This window comes from Berghia stephanieae, chromosome 4, assembly GCF_034508935.2.
Source record: "Berghia stephanieae isolate SIO BIC M18660-M18661 chromosome 4, UCSD_Bste_1.3, whole genome shotgun sequence".
In the NCBI taxonomy this organism is placed as follows: Eukaryota; Metazoa; Mollusca; class Gastropoda; order Nudibranchia; family Aeolidiidae; genus Berghia; species Berghia stephanieae.
Window position 1 is genome coordinate 90,062,822 of NC_088363.1, and position 26,893 is coordinate 90,089,714.

Below are 26,893 nucleotides of genomic sequence, written 5' to 3' on the forward strand. Positions count from 1 at the left end.
TATCTGTTTTCCAACATGCTTTCTGTCTTTGTCTTGGAATTGAGATTACTTGTTTTTTTTCTTGGCCCTGGTCGGAGTCCTGGCTGGGAGGGAAACAGTCAAATGCATAGTTATTGTTTTGGGAGATGATATTTTTTTCCTTGTAAATCATCTCTCTGATATGTATTAGTATATTTGTTATTTTTTAATGTATAATGTAAGCATTTGAGTGTGTTCCTCTTGTTGGATTTTATTCTTGTGTCCGGATGAGATTTATAGGTGATCTCAAACTAAGTACATTGGTGGTATGCTCTTGGAATCTACATCTGATCCCTATTTGTTCCCAGTTCCCCTATGTCTTACTTTCTCTTGGATGCTTCAATTGTAATTCTAGAACTTTTTACTATCCCATTTTCTTCCTTTTTACTGGCGCTGATATAACCTAAATGTGTTGCAAGCGCCGTAAAACCCTTAAAAACAAAAACAATAGTGGGCAGGGAGGCACTTGCTGTGTCTTCTATCCCCCACTATCTGTTTTCCAACATGCTGTCTATCTTTATCTTTGTAATGAGTTTACTTGGTTTTGTCCAGGTCCTGGCCGGATACCCTGGCTGGAAGGGAGACAGTCAACTGTTTAGTTAAGAGTTTTGGAAGATGATATTTTTTTGCTTGTACATCATCTCTCTGTTATGTCCTGTATTGTTTTGTTTACATATTAAATATGATTTGAAAACATTTGAGTGTGTCCCTCTTAGTTGGGGCCTGTGCTTGTGTCTGGATGAGACTTTTAGGTGATCTCAAACTAAGTACTTTGATAGTATGCTCTTGGAATCTACATCTGTTTCCTGTTTGAACCAATTCCCCTTTGTTTTGGGTGCTTTTATTGTAATTCTAGAACTTTTTACTACCCCATTTTCTTCCTTTTTACTGGCGCTGATATGACCTTAATGTGTTGCAAGCGCCTAAAACACTGAAAAACAATTAAAACAAACACGCTGCGTCTTCTACCTCCCTTTATTTGTTGTCAGAGTTAAAAAGTGTGTGTGTGTATTTTTTTGTTTTTTTTTGTTGTTTATTTTTTGTTGTTTTTTTTTTTTTTTTTTTTGGGGGGGGGGGGGGGGGGGGGGGTTCTTGGTAACTTATTTTTATATTGAAGCATCTAAAAATGAAATAAAGTAATGTTGTGTAAATTTCCAAGTCGTGAATTTTTTGGGGGGCTGTCCTTTCTGTAACTTAGGTTGACATAATTTAATCATTTCATTAATGTATCCAGGACAATGCGGTGATTAAAAAATAATAGTACAGATCTTATACGTTTCTCAATGAGAGCCAGTGGAATTCTCAAACCCGATGCAGATTTATTTCTCCTCTTTCTATAAAAAAAAAAAGTATGGCAGCATCGTTCTGGGCTACAGGAAGGGATTATATTTTGTCTTTATTTATAGAAGAGAGGAGAGAATTGCAATAATCTAGCTTTGACAGGATTAGATAATTAACTAACAAAGCCGAGATGTCTCTTGTAATGAGATGTCTAACACGACGTATTCCTCTCAATTACATGTACATTAACCTTACAATATGATTTACTTGGCTGGTAAAATTATCTGAATCAATAAATAAACCCAATTTTCGAACAACACAGCAGTTTCAATCACACTATTTCCTAGAACGATTGATTCATAATCTACATTTTTAAGAATTGCTGGTACTAATAATAATAATAATAATAATAATAATATACTTTTTTCATCCAAAAAAAAAAATGGAAATTCGTTTACAGACGTGGCATGCATAAAAATGTATAAACACAAAGTTGAGAATCTATGGCGACAATGTATACATATAAATTTTACAAAGCGAAACATGTTGTCCTCATGGATCAAAGCCTGGGTGGGGGTCCTGACCTCCCATAGTGGGCAGGGAGGTACATACAGTGTCTTCTATCCCCCTATGTCGTTTTCCAACGTGCTTTCTGTCTTTGTCTTGGAATGAGAGGGAAATAGTCAAATGTAAAGTTAGTTTTAGGAGATGATATTTTTTTTCTTTGTAAATCATCTCCCTGTTATGCACTGTATTATGTTTGGTTTATGTATCATATATGATTTGTAAACATTTGAGTGTGTTCCTCTTAGTAGGGATCTGTGCTTGTGTGTGAATGAGACGTTAAGGTTGTAGGGAATGATATCCCATTTTATGTTGTGTGTTTGTGTATTGGTGTGTACTATCTCGATCGAGGCTGTTGTGAGTTGTTCTTAGTTGTCATGATGTTCCGTTTTGTGATTGTGACGTCATATTCTGTTTGTATAAGCGACAGTCACCGCTTACTCGCTCTCTTTGACTTATTTGAATCAATGTAAAACGTTTCGTATTACGAACAACAAAATCTAGGTATGTGTACTTAGTAAATCGCGTTCTACCCACTTCGGTGGCGACTACCCACTCATGTGGAGATACATGCCTCGTGCACATTTTTTATTTATTTTATTTCCCATCGTGAATAGATTTTTACATCTCAAAATCTATTCACGACAAGGTGATCTCAAACTAAGTGCACTGATAGTGTGCTATTGGAATTTACATCTGTTTCCTATTTGAATCAATTCCCCTTTGTCTGTCTTATTCTTTGATGCTTTAATTGTAATTCTATAACTTTTTACTATCCCATTTTCTTCCTTTTTACTGGCGCTGATATAACCTAAATGTGTTACAAGCGCCGTAAAACCCTTAAAAACAAAACAAAGAAAATAAAACTTGACTCTCGAGGTCATGATGAAGTTACGTTTTAATAAGTATGAAAAGCTCTTTTGGCTCGAAGTGGCAAATTTTTGTCTTCGTGATGCATCTCTATATCAAATTAGGAACTATGTTCTAAAGCTCCGTTCCTTACTCCACATAATGGATAAACCCAGAACCTGTGTGTTAAATGCTTTTTGATTTGATAAAGCTACTAGATCATTTAAAATTGACAGCATTTCATTCACAAAAACGAGTAGTAGTTGACGCCTGGTCGGTTTTTATTTGTTTTGTTTTTTTGTTTGTTTGTTTTTTTTTTTTTGGTGTTGTTTTTATTGTATTTGTTTGTGTGTGTGTTTGTTTGTTTGCTTTTTACTACGCACTTTCTCTGCACAAGGAAACGCAATGCGTGGAAAATATGTAGGCGCGTAATATGCACGTATAAAAGACGCGTCATGGAATTGGCCTTTAGAATTCTTGGGCAATCATATTGTCTAAACTATCTAATAACTTCGTTTTTAAATAATGAACGGTTTGTGAGTCAAGAAGCACTTGGCACATTCTAGTCTTTTTTTTTCTCCCATTCAAATTCTGTTGTCCCCTTCGCTGCCCGTTCTGCTCGACTCTCTGTTTTGGACTATAATATACACTGACTTGATGAAACCGTAAATAACATTTTCACTTCCTTGATAATCCAGTTCCCTGATAATCAACTTCCTTAGTTTTTAAAGATATCTTTTCCCCCCTTTATAATCCATACTCCTTTTAAATATCATAATACATTTATTGATGTGTATCAATTTAAGTCTGTCGCTCTTTACGGAATCTTGTGCCTTTGTCCGGATTGAACTTTTTGCGGATAGTCTGCTCTTGGGATCGTATCTTATTTTCTGCTTCCTGTTTGAAATTGTCAGCTTTGTCTTAATTTTGTCGCAGAAGCGTACCTACTAGTAAATACATATCTCCAATCTTCTGACTATCTTCTCTAACTATTCACAATCAGCGTACGCTAGTATTAATATTATTAATCTAATATTAAGCGCGAAAGCAATGGCAATACAAGCTTGCACGAAAGGTTTAACCTCTCCTCACAAAAAGCTAGCTCGTTGATTTAGTAGATGGTAACTATGCAAGCAAGGCAATTAACTTTATCGCGTGTAGCCCGTTCTTTATTATAATATCTTTAACGCCAGATTAGGATGATTGACTCGTATGGCTACGTCACACTTCGTTAATCTACTCATTTGATAAAGCGGAGCACTTCTATTATCCAAACAGCACCGTGATACATAGTTCTGGGCGTGTTATACACGCCGTTACAAATCATGACATGGTTACAAGTACAAGCCACTCGTATTGATCCTTTGGTTAGTTTCAGTGTTCTTTATGACCACTGGGTGGGGTTCACGACCTCCCATAGTGGGCAGGGAAGTACTTGCTGTGTCTTCTGTCTAATCCACTTCTATATTTTCCAATTATTGGTTTCTGTCTTTGTCTTGGAATGAGATTACTTCGTTTTGTTCTGACCCTTGCCGGAGTCCTTGGCTGGGAGGGAAACAGTCGAATGTGTAGTTGTAGTTTTGGGAGATTACATTTTTTCCTTGTCAATCATCTCTCTGTAATGTATTATTATATTTGTTGTTTTGAATGTATAATGTAAGCATTTGAGTGTATTCCTATTAGTTGGATCTCGTGCTTGTGTCCGGATGAGACTTGTATGTGATCTCAAACTAAGAACATTATGCTCTTGGAATCTACATCTGATCCCTATTAGTTCCCAGTTCCCCTTTGTCTTACTTTTTCTTTGGTGCTTCAATTGTTATTCTATAACTTTTTACTATCCCATTTTCTTCCTTTTTACTTGTGCTGATATAACCTAAATGTGTTGCAAGCGGCGTAAAACCCTTAAAAACAAACAAACAATATTTATGACCAACACTGGCACTTACTTCCGTGGTTAAGCAAAAAGTATAGAGGGACGTTGAGGAATGCGCAACATAATTATTCTCTCTCTCTCTCTCTCTCTCTCTCTCTCTCTCTCTCTCTCTCTCTCTCTCTCTCTCTCTCTCTCTCTCTCTCTCTCTCTCTCTCTCTCTCACACACACACACACACACACACATATCTATACACACACTCACTCTCTATGTATGTAGCTATGTATGATAACGTACCAACACACAAAATTATGTGTAATCTTAAACGTGTGTATAGACTGATTAATAGAATTTGATGAGAAATAAAAATAAAATGGCTGTTTAAAAACAAAACAAAACACACACCAAAAAAAAAAAAAAAAAGAAACCAAGGAGCTGAGTGACGTCAGTTTCGTTCTAAATATATGTATTCTCCACCAAGTTTCATGTTTGTGGCTGTAAATTCAATCTCACGCCCCTAATCAATCTACCCTGACATAATACGCATTGTGACGGTGGGTCATATTATTTAGTCAGTCTGTTTAAGTTGTCCGAACAGAAACGGGAATTAACAAGAACTTAAATCGGTTTTGTGGTGTTCACAATAATAGATAATTCATGCAGTATCCGAAGCCTGGACCAGGCATGGAACCTAGAAGAAGAAGGTGTTCACAATATACGGTCATTTATAGAGTGTGTATATGTGACCCTTCGCCTCAAAACGGTATTAAGTCGGGTTGGTTAAGATGTTGAAATTTGAATTTGTAGCCAGAAATATCAGACTTGTGATGAGTTTTGTATGTTTTATTGAGGAGAATGGATACCATATTTTAGGGCGCTAATGCCAACGATTTATATTTTTGATCAGTTTAACATTTAATTCGGGGTTTTTTTTAAGCATATGGTTCGTTCCGATATAATACCGTTTTGAGACGATGGGTCACATATTATCTATAACACTGCCAGTACGCACTGATTGCCCTACTGTGACGAGAGAGGTAGATTTATAAGTCCATTCATGAACCATGGCTAGTAATTAATGGCAATACAGCGACCGTCATTATAACAAGTAAGCAGGGGGTTCGTGGATCCACGGGACCAGAATTTTGACCCAGTTTATATGTGACCCTTCGTCTCAAAACGGTGTTTTTTCGAGAGAAATCCGACCACGAAATTTGATTTTAAGAAAAAAATTAATGAGAAATGAAATGCGAACTTTGAATTTGTTGCAATGCCAGACTGCTGGGAAAAAAAATATAAGCCTCTTCTTCTTTCAGCTTATCCCGCATTTTGCTGGGTTGCCATAATGAATGTCACATCGTCTCCATGCATCTCGGTTGAGAGCATCATCTGCTTTCTCCAGGCTTAGTTCCTTCATATCACCCTTTACCTTATACAATACACACATCTCTCAATCCTAGCTCTCTATATACCTCTTTGCTATTATCTCACCCAAAAGATTGTTGGTACTTTTCAAAATTCAAACAAAAACAATTTGAGTTTTTATACCGCGCAATATCCACTAAACATACCAAAGCGCTTTCCAACGCCCCCTGGCATAGCAAACGAGAGTATAGATAGAATGAAGTTGACGTCATTCAGGGATTTGTTATTGCTTTTTGCAATCCGCGTTTATGAGTAATTCTCAACAAATTGTGTTAACCAGACTATAAACGTTTAAGGTTACACACAGTTTTGTGTGTTGGACCGTTATACTTCCGGATGGTAATGTTGTGAACTTCTTAGCCAAGCGCATACTATCTATACGGTGGTAAAGGTCCCTTAGGGAGCGTTCACATATTACGTCATCAAAAAGTTGCCCTTTTTAGACCCCTCCCCCAAGTCATCACTTGTCATCATTGACCTGACCCCCCCCCCCCCCCCAACAGATGATGACGTCATCTAATTTAATAAAAACTAAAAGATAACTTTAATTTCACAATATTTATTATTCATTTTCAAACCATAAACATTGATTATCAACGTTTGATAAAACACATTCAGACATTTTATTAATTTCAGAAACTGTTGATAATTTATGTTTTACGATACAATGGGGACATAAAATTTAAATTTGCAAAGATAAAATCTAACAAACATTATTTAAATTAGGCTACTTGGTGCAGGTGCTATTAAAAAATTTTCAGAAAGTGTAATTTAAAATAGTATAGGAGGCAAATTATTTTATAGCATATTAGTCTTTTAGTGGAATAAATTTCTGTTTCAATTTCCAAACATAAAATTAATTGATTCAAAAATGTTTCTGCCTTGGACCTCTGGCAATGTTCTATAAATAGTATCATCAATTTCATCTTCATCGTTATCACTTTCTCCCATTTGCTGCTCTTGTGCGGGTGGTTGGATGGGAGCATCACCCTTGAATCATATACCTATGATGTTCGCATGGGTGTACGATCCGATAGTGATGTCGTTTCTTCTTCTCTTTACTAGTCTATCCTGCTTCTTTGGTTTGTGATTGTATTTTTGGCAGGGGATATTTTTTTTCTCTGTAAATCTTCTGCCTGTTTGTTCTTCGTTATTTATAATTTAGCTTATGATATCTTTAGGTTATGATTTTGATTTACATTTGTACTATTTTTGTTAGATTGCTTGTTTTTTTTGTTTCAGCGGTCTCTCATATAACCTCAATTGTGTTGGAAGAGACCTAAAGCAACAAACAAACAAAAAATGTTCTTCTTGTATGCCACATTTTCGTGAATGGTCTTTCCTTGCTGTGATCAAGGAGTGATACAATGAACATTTAGGGCAAGTTCGCCTTTTGAGAAGTGATACCCCTTTCCCATCTTGTTTCTTGAGAGATGGGCAATACTCATCATAGCAATTTATCTTTAGCTGTTTTGAAAGGAACAAACTTTGAAATAGGCTTCCAAATCATTTTTGAAGCTCTTGCATTTAATAAAATAGGCCTAATTTGCCTATGTTTTGATGACATCATCTTGGGTCTGACCCCCTCCCCCATGTCAACACATGTCAACATTTGGTAGAACCCCCCCCCCCCCCCTAGCTGATGACGTAATATGTGAACGCTCCCTTAGCCAACAGCAACACTTGACATGCAGAACGAGATATAAGGCATGTCAAGCGATATTACAGAGACAACGCTGTTAACCACCAGGTACTCGTTTGACACATTATAACGGTGAGAGAATGTGAGTAAAAATCCTTTTCTAAGGACTCAGAGCGAGACTCGAACCCAGGTTCTTCTGATCCGAATGCGATTGTCATGTCACAAGACCACATAGCCGAAAAAAAAAGAAAAAGAACATTAGCATTGGCTTACACGTGATTTTCTGGGTGGGGTTCTTGACCTCCCATAATGGGCAGGGGGGTACATACTGTGTCTTCTATCCCCTTATATCTGTTTTCTAACATGCTTTCTGTCTTTGTCTTGGAATGAGATTACTTGGTTTTGTCCTGGCCCTGGCCGGAGTCCTAGCTGGGAGGGAAACAGTCAAATGTATAGTTATAGTTTTGGGAGATGATATTTTTTTCCTTGTAAATCATCTCTCTGTTATGTATTGTTATATTTATTTTGAATGTATAATGTAGGTATTTGAGTGTATTCCTCTTTGTTGGATTTTGTGCTTGTGTCCGGATAAGACTTATAGGTGATCTCAAACAAAATACATTGGTGGTATGCTCTTGGAATCTACATCTGATCTCTATTTGTTCCCAGTTCTCATATGTCTTTCTTTTTCTTGGGTGCTTTAATTGTAATTCTAGAACTTTTTACTATCCAATTTTCTTCCTTTTTATTGGCGCTGATATAACCTAAATGTGTTGCAAGCGCCGTAAAACCCTTAAAAACAAACAAAACAAAACACGTGATTTTATTTAACGACAAATATGTAAATACCAAAAGCAGTCATTTTAATAATTTGCATATAACTTGTTTCAGAAAATGTAAATATTGATGGCGAAAAGTATTTACAATCAACAAATAGCGAGATAGCCCGCGTTGGGGTTGACAAGGAACTTCATTATAATGTACTCGTAGTATAATCATGTGGGTTTACACCAAACTTTTTGTTGTCCCAGAACATATATAAGTACTAGCTTTCCTTTATATGTGTGTGTGTATGTGTGTGTGTGTGTGTTTGTGGTGTGGTGTGTGTGTGTGTTTTGTTGGGGGTTTTTCACTAACGTTTATTTCAATTCTGATCAGTGAAAAAATATTAATTGAAGTACCGACATTAACTGTTTTATTGTAGAATTTCGGGTCCTTGAGTATTGACACTACTGGAAACACACACACACACACACACATACACACACACACACACACACACACACACACACATATATATATATATATATATATATATATATATATATATATATATATATATATATATATATAGATAGATAGATAGATAGTATGCAAATGACGTCATTCGGGCCTTTGTTATTGTTTTTGCCATCCGCGTTTGTGAGTTGTTCTCACTAAACTGTATTAACAAGACTATAAAAGTTCATGGTTACACAGAGTTTGTGTGTTGGTCCGTTATACTTCCGGATGGCAATGTTGTGAACTCCTTGGCCAAACGCATTCTATCTATAATATGTTATTATTATTCTCACCTCTTATTTCGCCTACAATATTATTTCAAGCAGTTCACTACGTCAATGGCAAAATCATTTTTATAAAAGAAAATTTCTGCTCTAATATTACGGTGAAAATTAGTAATTTCAATCTCCTTATAGTCGAACACTGTATGGATAAAGCGCTCGACTATTTATTAAGGAACTAGACTCTAGTATTATATTATTAGTTTTCTCACCTCTTAGAATTATTACGCCTATAACGTTGTTTCCTCGCTGCTGCGTCATCATATTATATATTATATTATATTAAATCTCGATTCTAATTATTAAACAACGTTGTAAATATCTTAAGTGTTCCTTTCTGGCTATGCAATATATAATAATGTAACCATGATAAAACACGTATATTATTGTCGTTACACAGTTGGTTATTAGGATTCGTTTAAAAAAATGAGCTTTATATAGCGCAATATCCACTAAATGTGCTCAAAGCGCTTTACAAGGGGTCACTGACCAACAGCAACATTTAACATATAGGACAAGACATATTACAATTTTCGGACAAAGACAACACTGTTAAACGGCCAGGTACTCATTTTACACCTGAGTACGGTGAGAGGATGTGAGTAAAGAGCCTTTTTCAAGGACTCAACTATGCGCCGAGCGCGAGGCTCGAACCCAGGACCTTCCGATCCGAAAGCGAGTGTCATACCACTAGACCACATAGCGCTGATAAAACACGTATTTTATTATTATCGTTACACAATTAAATCAAGGGGAAGGCCACGAGGAACATGGAGAAGAATTAAAGAAGCTGATAGACCGAGAAGTGGTAAGACATGGAATGAAATTTAAAAAAAAAAAAGAAGTTAGCTCAGATATAGAAGGATGGAAACTGTTTGTCTGTGGCCTATACCTTGACCCAGGGTGAAAAAGGCAATGATGATGATGATTGCGGGCGGTTGGATGGGAGCATCACCCTTGAATCATATACCTCATGGGTGTACGATCCGATAGTGATGTCGTTTCTTCTTCTCTTTACTAGCCTATCCTGCTTCTTTGGTTTGTGATTGTATTTTTGACAGGGGATATTTTTTTTTCTGTAAATCTTCTGCCTGTTTGTTCTTGGTTATTTATAATTTAGTTTATGATATCTTTAGGTTATGATTTTGATTTACATTTGTACTATTTTTGTTAGATTGCTTGTTTTTTTGTTTCAGCGGTCTCTCATATAACCTCAATTGTGTTGGAAGAGACCTAAACCAACAAACAAACAAAATGATGATGACAGTTAGTTATTGGGATTGGTAAAAAGGCTATGTGGTCTAGTGGTATGACACTCGCTTTCGGATCGGAAGGTCCTGGGTTCGAGCATAGTTGAGTCCTTGGAAAAGGCTCTTTACTCACATTCTCTCACCGTAATCAGGTGTAAAATGAGTACCTGGTCGTTAACAGCGTTGTCTTTGTCCGAAAAAAATGTAATATCGCCTAACAGGCGTCATGTCCCGTCCTACATTTTAAATGTTGCTGTTGACCAGGGACCCCATGTAAAGCGCTTTGAGCACATTTAGTGGATATTGCGCTATATAAAGCTCAATTTTAAAAAAATTTGACTTGGGTAACAACAAATGACAATGTTATCATCAATGGTTGGTCATATTATTATAAAGGCTGGGATAGATTGACACACAGATCGATTTTCCTAGGTTACCATGAAACTAATACAGGCGACACCTACGTCACTGTATGTAGGTAATGATAGTGGGATGAATGAGAATGAATGTTCAGCTTTCTGATTACATCCAACTGATTGGTTCGAGTTACAAGTTTGTTATTTATTATTATTATTATTATTATTATTATTATTATTATTATTATTATTATTATTATTATTATTATTATTATTATTATTATTATTATTATTATTATCATCATCATCATCATTACTATTATTGTTATTATTATTGTTATTATCATTATCATCATCCTCTTCATCATCATCATCATTATTGAAATATGATGATGATGATGATAATAATAATAAGAATAATAATAATACGTGATAATAATAATAATAATAATAATAATAATAATAATAATAATAATAATAATAATAATAATAATAATAATAATAATAATAGCTAATAATAATAATAATAATAATAATAATAATAATAATAATAATAATAAATAATAATAATAATAATAATAATAATAATAATAATAATAATAATAATAATAATATAATATAATAATAATAATAATAATAATAATAATAATAATAAATAATAATAATAATAATAATAATATAATAATAATAAAATAATAATAATAATAATAATAATAATAATAATAATAATAATAATATAATAATAATAATAATAATAATAATAATAATAATAATAATAATAATAATAATAATAATAATAATAATGATACTGTGTTTTGTTCTATCTTTTGCTTCAGAGTTTCTCTTGGTTGCTTATTTGTCTCACATAGCTTGTCTATGATCAAGTTGGGGGGTTGGGGGAGGAGCAGGCAGGAGAGGGATGGGGTAGACAGTGTATGGGAGAGAGAGAGAGAGAGAGAGAGAGAGAGAGAGAGAGAGAGAGAGAGAGAGATCGACGAGTATACACTTGTTTACAAGTCCGATAACCCACCCTAATGGGCTCATTTCTGTCGCGGAAAAATACTCTCAAACCAACGCAAAATCATAAACTCCATTACATCATTGTTAAATAAAGCCAAGAATTAATTGTGTTCGGGTGTCACTGAAGGAAACATAGACAGACAGGCAGATAGATAGATAGAGACTCACCCCCCCCCCCCCCCCCCCCCCCCCAATTTAAAAGTAGTCCCTATTTAATAAAATAATGATTTTATTTTTTTATTATAACATTTTATAATTTACCTTATAATACATATCTATCTAGGACTACAAACTGGTTTTTATATATTCGTTTATTGATTCAATTATGTGCAATATACTATTATTGTTGTATCTAAATGCTATTGGCTCTAATATGTACACGTTGAAAGCCAACTATAAATAAACTTGAACTTATAAGAAGTTAATTTGTGGATTTAGAGACATCAAGCCGTATAAAATATCACATTATTGTGACATAAACAGTTCTTATTAGATTATAAATCAAATTAATATGATTGTCCCTTCATTCCACAGTCCCACAGTCAGTCCACATCATGTGTGTCTGAACTCAACCCCACATATTGCTAGTCAACGAGACCAAAAGCTACACATATACTGGTGACGTAGTAGTCAAGAAAAACAAAACACACTTAGATAGGTAAACAGTAAACAAGTCCGTGTTTCGTATCTGATGTGAGAGCCGTGAGAGCTGTGTCAGCTTGCCTCGATTGAAAACGAAGAAATACTCATATTTCAACCATAAAACAATACAAATATGTTTGTATCCAATATTTCTTAACAATTACGTCTAATGTGAACTACAAGAATTGCTGAATATTTCTAGCTCTCGGACCATTTCAGTTCAGGACAATGACTTCGTCGATTCCATTGTGAGTCCAGGGCACTTTCCATGTCCATCGGGTAGGTCTAACTTCTTGTCTTTGGCTCTCTCTGAATAATTGTTGACTATTGACCTGACAACATTGCTATGTAATTATAACTTCAAGAATATGGCTTGCAATATAAAAGTCCCCCAAATTTCCTTTTGATGTGTAAATATTGACCGGAGTTGTTAGTCAGAGTCAGAGCCAGAGGCAGAGATTCTCCGTCTCTGCTCTGACTCTGAGACTGAGAGAAGAAGAGATGACCAATCAACGGCATGACCCTGCCTTACGTTGGCTTTGCGACTGGTCATTATGACCTCTATTTATATAATTATAATGATTGAGAGCTAAACACACGATGTTCATGTTTAACATGGCATCTTCAGATGAAAATGAAAAGCATTATAATTAGGAAGCCGCTATTTTCACCGTACGACTACGACGGTGATAATAGCCTGACCGTGTGTAGGAGACTATTTTCAACGTACGGAAATATCTTGGTGGACGGTTTTCACCGTACGGTGATGATAGTGTGGGAGACTTTTTTCACTGTCCCGTAATATTATGGTGGACGATTTTCACCGTACGGTGATAATAGTGTGGGAGACTTTTTTTCACCGTCCCGTAACATTTTGGTGGACGATTTTCATTGTACTACTGATAATAGTGTGGGAGACTTTTCACCGTCCCGTAATAATTTGGTGGACGATTTTCAGCCTTATCACCATACAGTAATATCTTGGTGGACGATTTTTACCGTACGGTGAAAATAGCCTGACACACTATCTTCACTGTACGGTGATAATGATAATGGTGTGGAAGGCTATATTCAGTGTACGGTGATAATAGTCAGGGCTGAGAATCTTCCGCCTAAATGGTGGTCAATCTCCGCCTTTTAAAAAGGCTCACCACAACCACAACATGAACATCCCTATCACCACTTACTTTTACAACCACCACCTGTACTACAACCATCACATCATCATTCCTATCACCATTACTACTACAACCACCACATCATCATCCCTACCACCACCACCACATCATCATCCCCACCACCATTACTACTACCTACAACCACCACCACCACTACAGCTACAACCACTACTACTACAACTACCATCACATCATCATCCCTACCACTACTACAACAACCACCACCACATCATTCATACTACCAATACAAATACATTCTCCACCACCACATCATCCCAACTATCACTACTACAACCACCCCACATCATCCCTACCACAACTATTACAACCACCACCACACCATCATTCCCAACACCTCTACAGCTACAACCACCATATCATCATCCCTATCACGATCCTACTACAACCACCATCACATCATCATCCCTACCGCCATCTTTTCTTACTACTACTACAATATGTTGTAATTACACTCTCAACTTTTGAAATTCCTCCAAGTGGTGTCAGAAATTATTGCGAGACACATTTTTGATTGCATCTCAGTAAATTTTTTATGAAATTCAAATTTATACGTTATCGTCGCATAGATAGGTCTTGAACTCCATTTTTGTGACCAGTCATTCTCACCCCTGAACCATCATGACATCATCACCATCTCTACCACAACTACCACCACTACGACAGCAACTATCACATCATCATCAGTAACATCATCTCCACAACCACATCATCACTGCCCTCATTGTAATCAGTACCACCTCTAGTGCAAGCACCACTATCACATCATCTTCCTGGTGGGATCTTTTGACTTGCAGGGATCAGAGTTGCTGTCTGCCTTTGTCTTGGCTTGATCCTTTTCCTGGCCGGATTCATTGGACGGAGGGAAACAATTAAATGTATACTGGTTTTTGGGAGATGATATGTTTGTCCTCGTATATCATCTCTCTTTTGTGTGACGTTAGATTTGTTCTAAATTTTGTATTTCTCTCACAAGGATTCTGTGCTTGTGTCTTGGTGAGACTTTTAGGTGACCCCAAACTAACTACATTGATAGTTTGATCTTGGAGTCCGTTTGTGAGCCCTATTTGAACCAGTCACTTTTTCTCTGGTGCTTTTGATATTATATTTTTTTTCAGCCCCATATATATTTTATTTTAAGTGCCGCTGAAATTACCTACAAATATATACATGTGCACACAAAAATCAATACAGTTCACTCAGTTCTTAAGTCTCGTTAATTTTTCACTTTCATTTTTCTGTACTCATCACTACATTCACTTTGAGCTCTCTCTCTCTCTCTCTCTCTCTCTCTCTCTCTCTCTCTCTCTCTCTCTCTCTCTCTCTCTCTCTCTCTCTCTCTGTCTCTGTCTCTTTCTCTTTCTTTCTCTCTCTCTCTCTCTCTCTTTTTTTTTTCTCTCTCTCTCTCTCTCTCTCTCTCTCCCTTTCTCTCTCTCTCTCTCTCTCTCTCTCTCTCTCTCTCTCTCTCTCTCTTTCTCTCTCTCTCTCTCTCACACACACACACACAAATCAGTAAAGTGCACCCAGTTCTTTAGCCTCGATAAGATTTCACTTTTTATCGTCATGTACTTAACAATGATACAAACACACACACACACACACGCACACACAAATCAGTAAAGTGCACCCAGCTCTTTAGTCTCAATAAGTTTTCAATTTTCATCTTCATGTACTTAACAATGACACATACACACACACATACACACACATACACACACACACACACACAGAGAAGATTCAATTAAAATGTTAATATCCTGGCAATTGCCAACATGAAAAATACGTTAACTTAATATTTACGATTAACAAATAAAGCACATACACATAACTTCAAACAAATCTTTAAATAGACCTTTAAAATTGCATTTTAGATTTCATGACATTTTTGTTGACAAATACTTTTGCAACAAAGGACAGAAAAAGCATGTTCCTAATTTTGAAGACCACAAAGTAAACAGTGAAACCAATAAAAACCCAATCTAGACATACTTCGTGTACATCGTTGTGCTAGAGCATTATATTTATATTCTTCATCCCTCTCTGCCGGGCATCGGAATAGGAAACACTAATGAAAATGGTGATAACAGAGAGTAATGATTTTATTGTAAGTCCTCTTTTTTTATTGTATTATTTTTTTTGAAAGGGGTTTTTTTTTTTTTTTTTTTTTTCTTTGTTCTTTCTAAAAATTAACTTTATGATTGGCATATTAATATCTTTTTAACTTCTTGAATTTTCTATGTTTTGAATTACAGCTGAAGGATGCACTGGACTTCTTTCTTTTCTGGAATCCGTCGTCAGGGCTGGGTTCCTGTCAATGATGCTGATCAGAATGAGTCAGGCATGGATGAACTCATGCAAATGGCTATTGATGGGGATTATGAAGACGATGATGATATCCGTGATGATGAAGAGAGTCATTCTAGTTCTTCTGTGAGCCAGCCTTTGCGAGACAGAGCCACAATTCCATCCCAAAGGGGAAATACCAACAATGATATGATAGAACCAGTATTTCACCACAGATTGGCAACAGCTTCTCAATCTCAACAACATGACAATACCATCCCAGAAAGTCTTTCAACTTCAGTTCTGCCTTCATCAACACAATCCCATGATACTTTACACTGGGATGATTTTAACAATCAACGTTCTCAAAGGCGAGATAATAATAGGGAAATCAATAACAAGCCTTTCCAACTTCGAAGTGTGCAATGCTGTGCAAGGAAATCCCATCTCATTTTTCCCAAGAGGCGATGTCATCTAGTTTTGTTGTCAATTTTTCTACCTGTTTTGTTTGTGGCCGTAAGTACTGGTCTGGGTGTATATAGTCTGCTCATGTACAAAACCGATAAACTAGTCATCGATAAATCTGTGAAATCTTTCAGTATACCAAATCACAAAGTGTACAAAAACTTTGAAGCTATGATGTTGGCGAGAAAGGATAATTCATCAATAGGCAGACACAAAAGAGAGGCACCATTTGAGAAAACTGAGAAGGAAGATATAATTGAAAAACAAGATTTCGCTAATTTATCAAGGAAAAAAAGAAGAGCTCTTCTATCTAAGGAGAAATCGATGATCCAACAAACGCAGAATATCTTATCTAGTTTATCTTCAGAGGGAACAGGTTTTAAAAAAGAAAGTAATAATCGATTTGCCAACAGTATTTTTCAATCCTCTTCTGCCTTCAGTTCTAAAGAGTCGTCACAAAACAGAATGAATAAAGGTGGGCTTTTACATCGTGTCAAAAGAGTCACTCGTGAAATTGGATGCTTGTTCAAATACCAGAGTGTGGTCAAATGGAAAATGCATGTGATTTACCTGGCCAAAGGACCTGGAGAGTCAAACATGTTCACAAAAGAAAGATTAGAAACTGTCCATGAAATTGAAAGAAAAATTATACAGCATCCAAAATTCCACAATTTCTGTCTACGAGATCCCAATATGGAGAACTACGATCCTGCGGTTCGTGAAATGAATGGGTGTGTTCCAGTCAATTCATTACTTACCTATTTTTATCCGTCCAAGGACTCGAGAGGTCATATTTTTTATGACGGCATGGGGTCAAATATTGATGACATCAATAGTGCTCTAGCCCTGGCTATGAATCATGAGACTTTTTATTACTATGTGGATGACAAAATCAACACAACTTTCAAGAAAAGTCACTTGTTGAGATCTGAAGTGCTTTTTGGAGCTCCTTTACCAGGTGAGTCATCAGAAACAAGTTTATTTTATACGTTTTGAAGTCAAAAGTGTACAATGAAAAATCAAATTTGTTGTCAATGCCCTTGTTGTGTATGTCTTTTTTCTTTTTCAAGCAATGGGAGCGATCTATATTCATGTTTTCGTTTAACCTAGTCATCGATCACATGTCCAACAATTCGATGTTTCTTAACAATTACAAACATGCTGCTTTGTTTGTGTAAGTTGGAAACATGCCCATGTGCCATGCTGAACAAAATGACCAATTGTGATGTTAGAATTTCAAAAGATGTGAACAATTTTCACTATATGTGGGTCACTTTGAGCACATATTCCAATGTGACCAATGTCCTCAAGCACGTGAAAAAGTAATACTGATCATCTCTATTAGTCTGTTGATCTAGAATGTCTGACTGACTGATATTAAAATTAAATATTATTGAATATTATACATAATCTATTTAATTTTGTATTGCCTCCTGATTTTCAATTAAATATTAATTATGAATTTCTGGATTAAACCTTAAGAGTTGAATTATTGTGGATTGGTTTTCTCTTTATGAATAGTTGGTTTTCTCTCTGCATATATGAGTTGTTACTTGTCCAGCAGAACCTGGGTTTGATGTACAAGACAAGGAATAATAAGATAATTACATTAGACATTTGTAAAGCTGTGACAGAAAAACAACAAACAACCCGTTATCCTCCGCCTGATATAAGAAAAAGAGAAGCAGAGGAAAATCTCTCTCTCTCTCTCTCTCTCTCTCTCTCTCTCTCTCTCTCTCTCTCTCTCTCTCTCTCTCTCTCTCTCCTCTCTCTCTCTCTCTCTCTCTCTCTCTCTTCTCTCTCTCTCTCTCTCTCTCTCTCTCTCTCTTCTCCTCTCTCTCTCTCTCTCTCTCTCTCTCTCTCTCTCCTCTTCTCTCTTCTCTCTCTCTCTCCTCTCTCTCTCTCTCTCTCTCTCTCTCTTCTCCTCTCTCTCTCTCTCTCTCTCTCTCTCTCTCTCTCTCTCTCTCTCTCTCTCTCTCTCTCTAAAAAAAAGAAACCAGTGAAAAGCAAACAAAAAAAACTCTATATTTTCATGTATCCAAACATTTAGCAGATAGTTCCACAGCCATCCTCATCAGTATCTTCATCAATCAATTTTTAAAATCTAATGATCTTTTTTATCATTCAACAAACTCGTGATCATTGATTTCCTAATTTAAACATACATCGCCTGATATTAGAAAGCAAATTGTAATTTCAATTCTTACGAAATCACTCCTTTTGATAATTAATTGTCGTGTGTGTTTAGGTCTGGCATTGCCATAATAGTTTTATATTGATTTATTTTGATGTAGGATTCTTATTATGCTTTTTTAGACATACTAATTTAATGATGATCTATCACTGTCAGCAATCCTATTATAGGTTAAATGGATTTATATCATGAGTAAATTAAAGATCGTGAATTGAGGGATTACACATTTACTATAAAATAATCAATGTGTAAACCCAAACTGATAAGAGACTAATTGAAAACCGGCTTGACATGAGAGATTGTTAATAATAATAATAATAATAATAATAATAATAAACATAAGCATATTTCTATAAAAGCGTCTTTTGTTGAAACCTAAGCTCTTAATATACAACTAGATATTGTTTACACAGAATACAATAACACTGTGAGACCAACCCAACCAATATCGAGAAACAATTCATGGAGAATAAATTTAAAAAACACCAATAAATATAAATAAGCCATTTTATTTTTTCAGTACCAGAGATTAAGGAATAAGAAAATAAATAATTGGGTTGTGAAAAGGTTTGGATGTGATTGGGGGGGAGAGAGAGAGAGGAAGGAGGACTATCCAAAATATAGATTAAGAATAGTGGTGATTTATAAAGTTCAATGAGAAAAACTGTCTAAACTTTAGAAGATGTGAAGGGAAATCAAAACTAAATCAATACATTTTAAAATTAAATATATTCATGGACAAAGAGTGAATATTGAAAATAAGAAAAAATAACATAAATCAGATGAATCTGCTTAGTTGCGGGGCATTTATAAGATGATTTTACCCAAAGGACTCTAAAAAAAAAATAGATGGCATATAAATAATTTATCAAAAATATGTATTGAGTGTCTCAAGTTCTACCCATATTGCTCAAATTTTATGGATGGTTGGGGTTGGGGGTATGTGAAATGACTCTTTTGAATACAGTTGGTGTATCTTTACTATTGAATTAAAAAACACACACACAAACACACAGACACACACACACACACACCAAAGACTAAAGCTGTAATTGATAGGAATGGGGGAAAAAATGAAGCGTTTAAAAAAATGTGAAGAATTAGAATACGTATGTTGAAAAATAATGCTGGATCTATATGACTATGACCCACTTTGATAATGATCTCTCCCCACCTACTGTGGTATGAACTTTATTTTACATTAATAGTACGTTATATATTGTGATTTGTTATATGTACGGATTTATTTATATAAGAAGAAAAAAGTGGACCGACTTATTTTACGGTTCAGTGGTTCTTTAAGGTACAAATTGGAAATCATAACCAATTTGCTTTATTTACAAAAGGAATATAGTATGATGCTTTTGTGGTTATTTTATATAAGACTTTATTCACTGTAGTACTCTTAGACTTGGAGGACAAACACAATGATCCTATAGATTTTGTACTTTAGTTATATATATATATATATTATTGAATGAAATGTCACGTTTTTTTTTTATTGAATGAAAATTCACGTCCCAAGTCATGCATAGATATTTCAATTTATAGCTATGGTGTTTGTTGTTATTTAAAAAATAAAAAAAATTGCTGTTGTTTTTCCGTTGTGTTGTTATTAATTGTCACCGTCTTCATCTTTGTCAGATCTTTTGACCTCCAAAGGTGGGCAGGAGGTCACATGGTGCTATGTTTTCTATCCCCCTATATCTCATTTCTGAGTTGCATTCTGTTGTTGTCTTGGAATGGGATTTACTTGGTTTTGTCCTGGCCCTTGCCAGAGTCCTTGTTTGAGAGGGAAACAGTCAAATGTAAAGTATTAATTTTGGGAGGTGTGCTTTTTTTAAAAACTTGTAAATTATATCTCTGTTATATACTGATAGTTATATTTTTTGTTTTAAACATATCTTGTAAACATTTGGTCGTATTCCCCTTAATTACTGAGATCCTGGGCTTGTGCCTGGACTAGATGTGTAGGTGATTTCAAATTAATAATGGGTAGAAGGCTCTTAAAATCTACATCTTTCCTATTTGAACCAATTCCTTGTCTTACTTTTTCTTGGGTGCTTTAAATTCTAATTTAGTTTTTTTTTTTTTAGAGGGTGGTTGGATGGGAGCATCACCCTTGAATCATGTACTTGTGATGTTCGCATGGGTGTACGATCCGATAGTGATGTCGTTGGATGGGGGCATCACCCTTGAATCATATACCTGTGATGTTCGCATGGGTGTACGATCCGATAGTGATGTCGTTGGATGGGAGCATCACCCTTGAATCATGTACTTGTGATGTTCGCATGGGTGTACGATCCGATAGTGATGTCGTTGGATGGGGGCATCACCCTTGAATCATGTACTTGTGATGTTCGCATGGGTGTACGATCCGATAGTAGGGCGGGTGGTTGGATGGGAGCATCACCCTTGAATCATATACCTATGATGTTCGCATGGGTGTACGATCCGATAGTAGGGCGGGTGGTTGGATGGGAGCATCACCCTTGAATCATATACCTATGATGTTCGCATGGGTGTACGATCCGATAGTAGGGCGGGTGGTTGGATGGGAGCATCACCCTTGAATCATATACCTATGATGTTCGCATGGGTGTACGATCCGATAGTAGGGCGGGTGGTTGGATGGGAGCATCACCCTTGAATCATATACCTATGATGTTCGCATGGGTGTACGATCCGATAGTGATGTCGTTGGATGGGGGCATCACCCTTGAATCATATACCTGTGATGTTCGCATGGGTGTACGATCCGATAGTGATGTCGTTGGATGGGGGCATCACCCTTGAATCATATACCTGTGATGTTCGCATGGGTGTACGATCCGATAGTGATGTCGTTGGATGGGAGCATCACCCTTGAATCATATACCTATGATGTTCGCATGGGTGTACGATCCGATAGTGATGTCGTTGGATGGGAGCATCACCCTTGAATCATATACCTATGATGTTCGCATGGGTGTACGATCCGATAGTGATGTCGTTGGATGGGGGCATCACCCTTGAATCATATACCTATGATGTTCGCATGGGTGTACGATCCGATAGTGATGTCGTTGGATGGGAGCATCACCCTTGAATCATATACCTATGATGTTCGCATGGGTGTACGATCCGATAGTGATGTCGTTGGATGGGGGCATCTCCCTTGAATCATATACCTATGATGTTCGCATGGGTGTACGATCCGATAGTGATGTCGTTGGATGGGAGCATCACCCTTGAATCATATACCTATGATGTTCGCATGGGTGTACGATCCGATAGTGATGTCGCTTCTTCTTCTCTTTACTAGCCTATCCTGCTTCTTTGGTTTGTGATTGTAATTTTGACAGGGGATATTTTTTTTCTGTAAATCTTCTGCCTGTTTGTTCTTGGTTATTTATAATTTAGCTTATGATATCTTTAGGTTATGATTTTGATTTACATTTGTACTATTTTTGTTGGATTGCTTGTTTTTTTGTTTCAGCGGTCTCTCATATAACCTCAATTGTGTTGGAAGAGACCTAAAGCAACAAACAAAAAAAAAGTTTTTTTAATTTTACTACTGATATGATCTTTATGTTAGTGTATCTCAATCACTGTAAAACCCTTTAGAAAAAAACAAAACAACATCGTCTTGATCATCATTATCATCATAATTACCATATTCATCATAACCGCTTAAATATGTGCTCGTAAATATCGCAGCTGCTAAAATGTGAATTGAAACTTGAAAAGGTGATAAATGGTAAAAGTAATTGTGTTCAGCTCTATCTAGATCATTAAGAGAGACGATCATTATTTTTCATTGTTACATTACTATCATCATCATCATCATCATTTTATCTACCCTCAGGTTTTACTTGCGTTGGTGACGACAGACAAAAAGATGTTTTCAAAGATTTTGTCATCACCTACATTGACCTCTTGTCAAAGGTCTCCACTGAGTAAGTCTCTTGATCTTTTTTGTGTATAATTTCTGGGGGAGAAAAGCATATAATATGATAAAGAAGGATTGATGAACTTTAACTAGCAAACAATCTTTACAAGTAGCATGGTGTATTTTTATAAGATTTAATTTTGTCGTTCACTGATCAAGCTTTTTTTTCTATTCTCATTTTTACCAAAATAAAATAAAGCCTTGAAAACGATCACCATCTTGCCACAAACTTTTCGTTTTAGATTTCATTGAAGAGTTGTTTATTGTTCAATTATTCTAAAATTCCTTTTCTACAGTAAAACCCTTTCTTACTCGCGGGTGGTTGGATGGGAGCATCACCCTTGAATCATATACCTATGATGTTCGCATGGGTGTACGATCCGATAGTGATGTCGTTTCTTCTTCTCTTTACTAGCCTATCCTACTTCTTTGGTTTGTAATTGTATTTTTGAAAGGGGATATTTTTTTTCTGTAAATCTTCTGCCTGTTTGTTCTTGGTTATTTATAATTTAGCTTATGATATCTTTAGGTTATGATTTTGATTTACATTTGTCTATTTTTGTTAGATTGCTTGTTTTTTTGTTTCAGCGGTCTCTCGTATAACCTCAATTGTGTTGGAAGAGACCTAAAGCAACAAACAACAATTTCTTACTCCATTATAGTGGCAATCGACGGAAGAATGTCTTTACTGCAGTTTTTTTGTTTTTTTTTTCGGAGGGGGGGGGGGGTTGTTGTAAGGAAGATCATACTCATTTGCCTTACCAAGTCATATTCTAATAAAACCCACTGAGGAGTGAGCGACATTTTACCTCCAGAGCATATTGTAATGTTACGAGTTTATGTCAAACTATGAATAAGGATGAGAAAAGGGGGAACAAAGCTACAGTTAAAAACATTAGAATGTTCCAAAGTGTTTTACTTACTGAAATTTTATTTTTACAAGGTGCCCAAATTGCCATAATTTTTACTTTTTAAAAAAATTGTCTTTACAGCAAAGTGAGTGTGCTTTATGGTGGCAATGAGATCTTCGACTATGAAGTGAGCACATCTTTTTGGAGTGACATCCGACTTGCCATTGTCTCCCTCATAGCCATTTTCCTCCTCCTCCTCATTCTCTCCCTTTCTGTGTATCTTACCATTGTTGGTATAATCCTCATCGCACTCAGTTTCCCCATCTCACTATTTTTCTATCGGGTGGTGTTTGGCATCAACGCTTTGGGAATTCTAAATGGAGCTGCTGCCTTTGTTATTATTGGAATAGGTGAGTAATTGTAAACAATATTTCATTGCTGAAAAACTTCTTTTAGTTTTAGTCTGAGGATTCATTTCACCGACATATTTTATTGTTAGCGTGCCTGACAAACATTAGAAATCTATTCATTGAGAGTTCTCAGTTTATCCAAAAATGCATAAAATTTTGAAAATCATCTTGAGGAGGTGTCAAGATTCTCCATGGGACGTCATTTTTACTACGTTTTGCTCAGACTAAAATGATCTTTTCCTTGTCTTGATGCAATATACCATGTATGTAGTATGTGCAGATCCATTGGAAAATATGTTGCACACGCTTGATGGAATAAGGTACAATATTATTACTGGATTTCCAATAAGTTAAAAATTCAGCTTGAAAATAGAAGTCAGAAACTTTCATATAGACATTTTATCAGATTGAGAAAAAACTGGTGCACATGCTCAGGAAAAGCCTGGAGTGAGCTTGGAATGCAAGAATCTATGAGAATTCCCTAGTAGTATACGTTATCATCAATCATCATTGATTTTTTGGACTTGATGTCATATTTGTTCCATAAAACTCAGTGATTTTCAATTTGCATTTGTTAAACGAATACTTTCTTAATATCTTAATATTATGATAATGACCTCAAAGTTGTTTTTGTTGTTTTGTATTTGATGTTATTATAATTTTTTTTTTTTGTCCAACACACCATTCACTTAGTGAAAAATGTTTTTTTTTTAATGAATATTATTGAAAAACCATTTTTAAAATTATGTGTAGTCCTTCAAGTTTTGAGGGAATTAGGTGTTCACATTGACATTTTTAAACCACAAGAAGAATCAATCTGTAAATAACATTTGACCTTTATTATTATTATTGTTATTATCCTCATTCTCCTCTCTTTCCAGGCGTGGATGATGTGTTTGTGTTTGTCAACATTTACCGCCAATCATCCCATATGAGAGACCCCGTGTCCCGAATCAAGTACACCATCAAGACTGCCGGAGTGGCCACCTTCTTCACGTCTTTCACCACTGCTGCTGCATTTGCTGCTAATTTGTTCTCATCTGTAAGTCGAGTTTCATTCACTTTGATTCATAATAGGCTTCAACAGTCATGATGTCACTTCCCTCGTAGTGACGCATAGTAACTTAGTAACTGTTCTCTAAACTATTGGAACAATGGCGGATGCCATTATGAAATATTTCTCAGACGAGCATAAAAGTGTATCCAGAGGAGAAAAACATTATAAATATGATCATGTTTTGACTTTTATACATTCTGATCACATGACATATGAAAAGTTCTAGCCAGCATGAAGAATAAAAAGTACCAATTTTCTTTGTTTAGAACCACGCTGCTTGCCGTTGCTGGGCGACGTGACATCAGACTATTGAATCCAGTTGCAAAGTTTTTAGTCATATCATTGAATGAATAAATGTTAAATATATATCTATCTCTCTCTCTCTCTCTCTCTCTCTCTCTCTCTCTCTCTCTCTCTCTCTCTCTCTCTCTCTCTCTCTCTCTCTCTCTCTCCCTCTCTCTCTCTCTCTGTTTGCATTTCTGTGACAAAACCATATATATGTATAGTTGTGTAGGCCAAGCTCTAATCCTAAGCATTATTACCTGGCAAATCTTAAATTGTTATCATTTTCTAGTAATTCAGGATATGAAATAAATTATATGAATTTTCAATATTTTCAATATTTTCCTTGACAGAAAAGAACGATCAGCCATTGGGTATAAGCAATGTTCAAAACCTTTCATGATTTCCTTTTTTTTTTTTTTTTGTTCATTTTATACTTGAACTGTATTATTTTCCAATCCATCCAGATTCCGGCTGTATACGAGTTTGGTCTATTTATGTCCTTAATCGTCTCATCTTGTTGGATCTCTGTGTTTTCCCTGATGCCCCCGCTGCTGTATTTACATGCCTGCTGTGTGGAACCACTGGAGAAGTGCCTGTTTTCGTAAGTCCTACCATTTTTGAAATGAATGATTGTGGTTCACATCAGATAGTTCTAATACCCCAGAAGTGACATTTTTAGTGGGTTTATTTGTTGTTTTTTTTAATTTTTGATGATGTTTTTGCTTTTGGGATGCTCAAAACAATGCATTATTTTATGTATTGCCATAATTTGAAAAGGGTAATTCTTCTTTTTCTCTCTTTATTGCTGGTTGTTTTTGTTTTTTTCTCTCTGTATTGGTGATTGTTTTTTGTTGTTTTTTTGTTTTGTTGGTTTAATTTAATGTTTATTTCTGTTCAACTGCGTTATCCCCATTTTATGACGTTTGTTATTTTTATTTTATTGGACAGAATTACTGATGTAAATTGACCAACTCAATATGAAATTAAAGCATCTGGATTATCATTTTTTGAATTTTCATCTATCTGAAAATCCATGTCTCAAGAGCATATTTAGCTTTGATCAAATGATGCTTTTTTCAGCATTAACATGGGGTGCTTGGACATTTAAAAAGTTACGACTTTTTATTGCTGTCCATGAATTTGAACTCAATAAATGGGTCTTTTTTTTCTTTTTTTTTTCCTTTCGGAAACATGTCTTATTTAGATTTGTTTATTACATCACTAATTGTTGTTTGTTGACAGTCAGAAAACTTTGTACTGACTATAACTTTATGTTTTAAACATGTGTCTTTGCTGGTTAACCATTTTAAATGCATCCTTTTTGGTTAATCGGATTAAGTGTTTCTTGGTTGTTTTAACCATGTGTCTTAGTTGAATATAAGGCCTTAAGGGCATGTGTTGTCAGTTTATGACAGATTTACTATTTTGCCAACTCACAACCTACCATTTATTAAGACCGTGTTTCATGCATGCATGCAGCAATGCATTCTGTTAATTCATCATCCATGTCATTACTGTTTTATACTGACAAAAGTACATGATTTTCATTATAGTCAGAAAAAGTTATATATACTTCAAATATCGATAGAATAAAATGCAGAGGCTCATACTCTTCCTCTTTTTGGGGCAGAGTTATTCCGCATATTCGGTCTACATTCACGATTCGGCATTCAAGGTTTCTATAGAGGGGACATTTTTTAGAAAATCCTAATCATCAGTGTAAAAACGTCAGTG

The 26,893-nt window shown here is 35.6% G+C and overlaps 1 protein-coding gene across 2 annotated transcripts in view; it reads left to right on the forward strand.

Moving 5' to 3' along the window:
- The first annotated feature begins 12,483 nt into the window (after positions 1 to 12,483).
- The window catches only part of LOC144971544 (protein dispatched homolog 3-like), a 38,932-nt gene continuing 24,522 nt past the window's right edge, over positions 12,484 to 26,893 (forward strand). Inside the window, exons 1-6 of one of the 2 annotated variants that reach the window (XM_078912558.1) lie at positions 12,484 to 12,763; positions 15,933 to 17,386; positions 22,473 to 22,563; positions 23,549 to 23,817; positions 24,699 to 24,859; positions 25,624 to 25,760. In XM_078912558.1, the coding sequence (XP_078768684.1) occupies positions 15,940 to 17,386; positions 22,473 to 22,563; positions 23,549 to 23,817; positions 24,699 to 24,859; positions 25,624 to 25,760 (2,105 nt within the window). In that variant the 5' untranslated portion in view covers positions 12,484 to 12,763; positions 15,933 to 15,939. The remainder of the gene's footprint in view (positions 12,764 to 15,932; positions 17,387 to 22,472; positions 22,564 to 23,548; positions 23,818 to 24,698; positions 24,860 to 25,623; positions 25,761 to 26,893) is intronic. The other variant, XM_078912559.1, reaches the window with a different exon arrangement.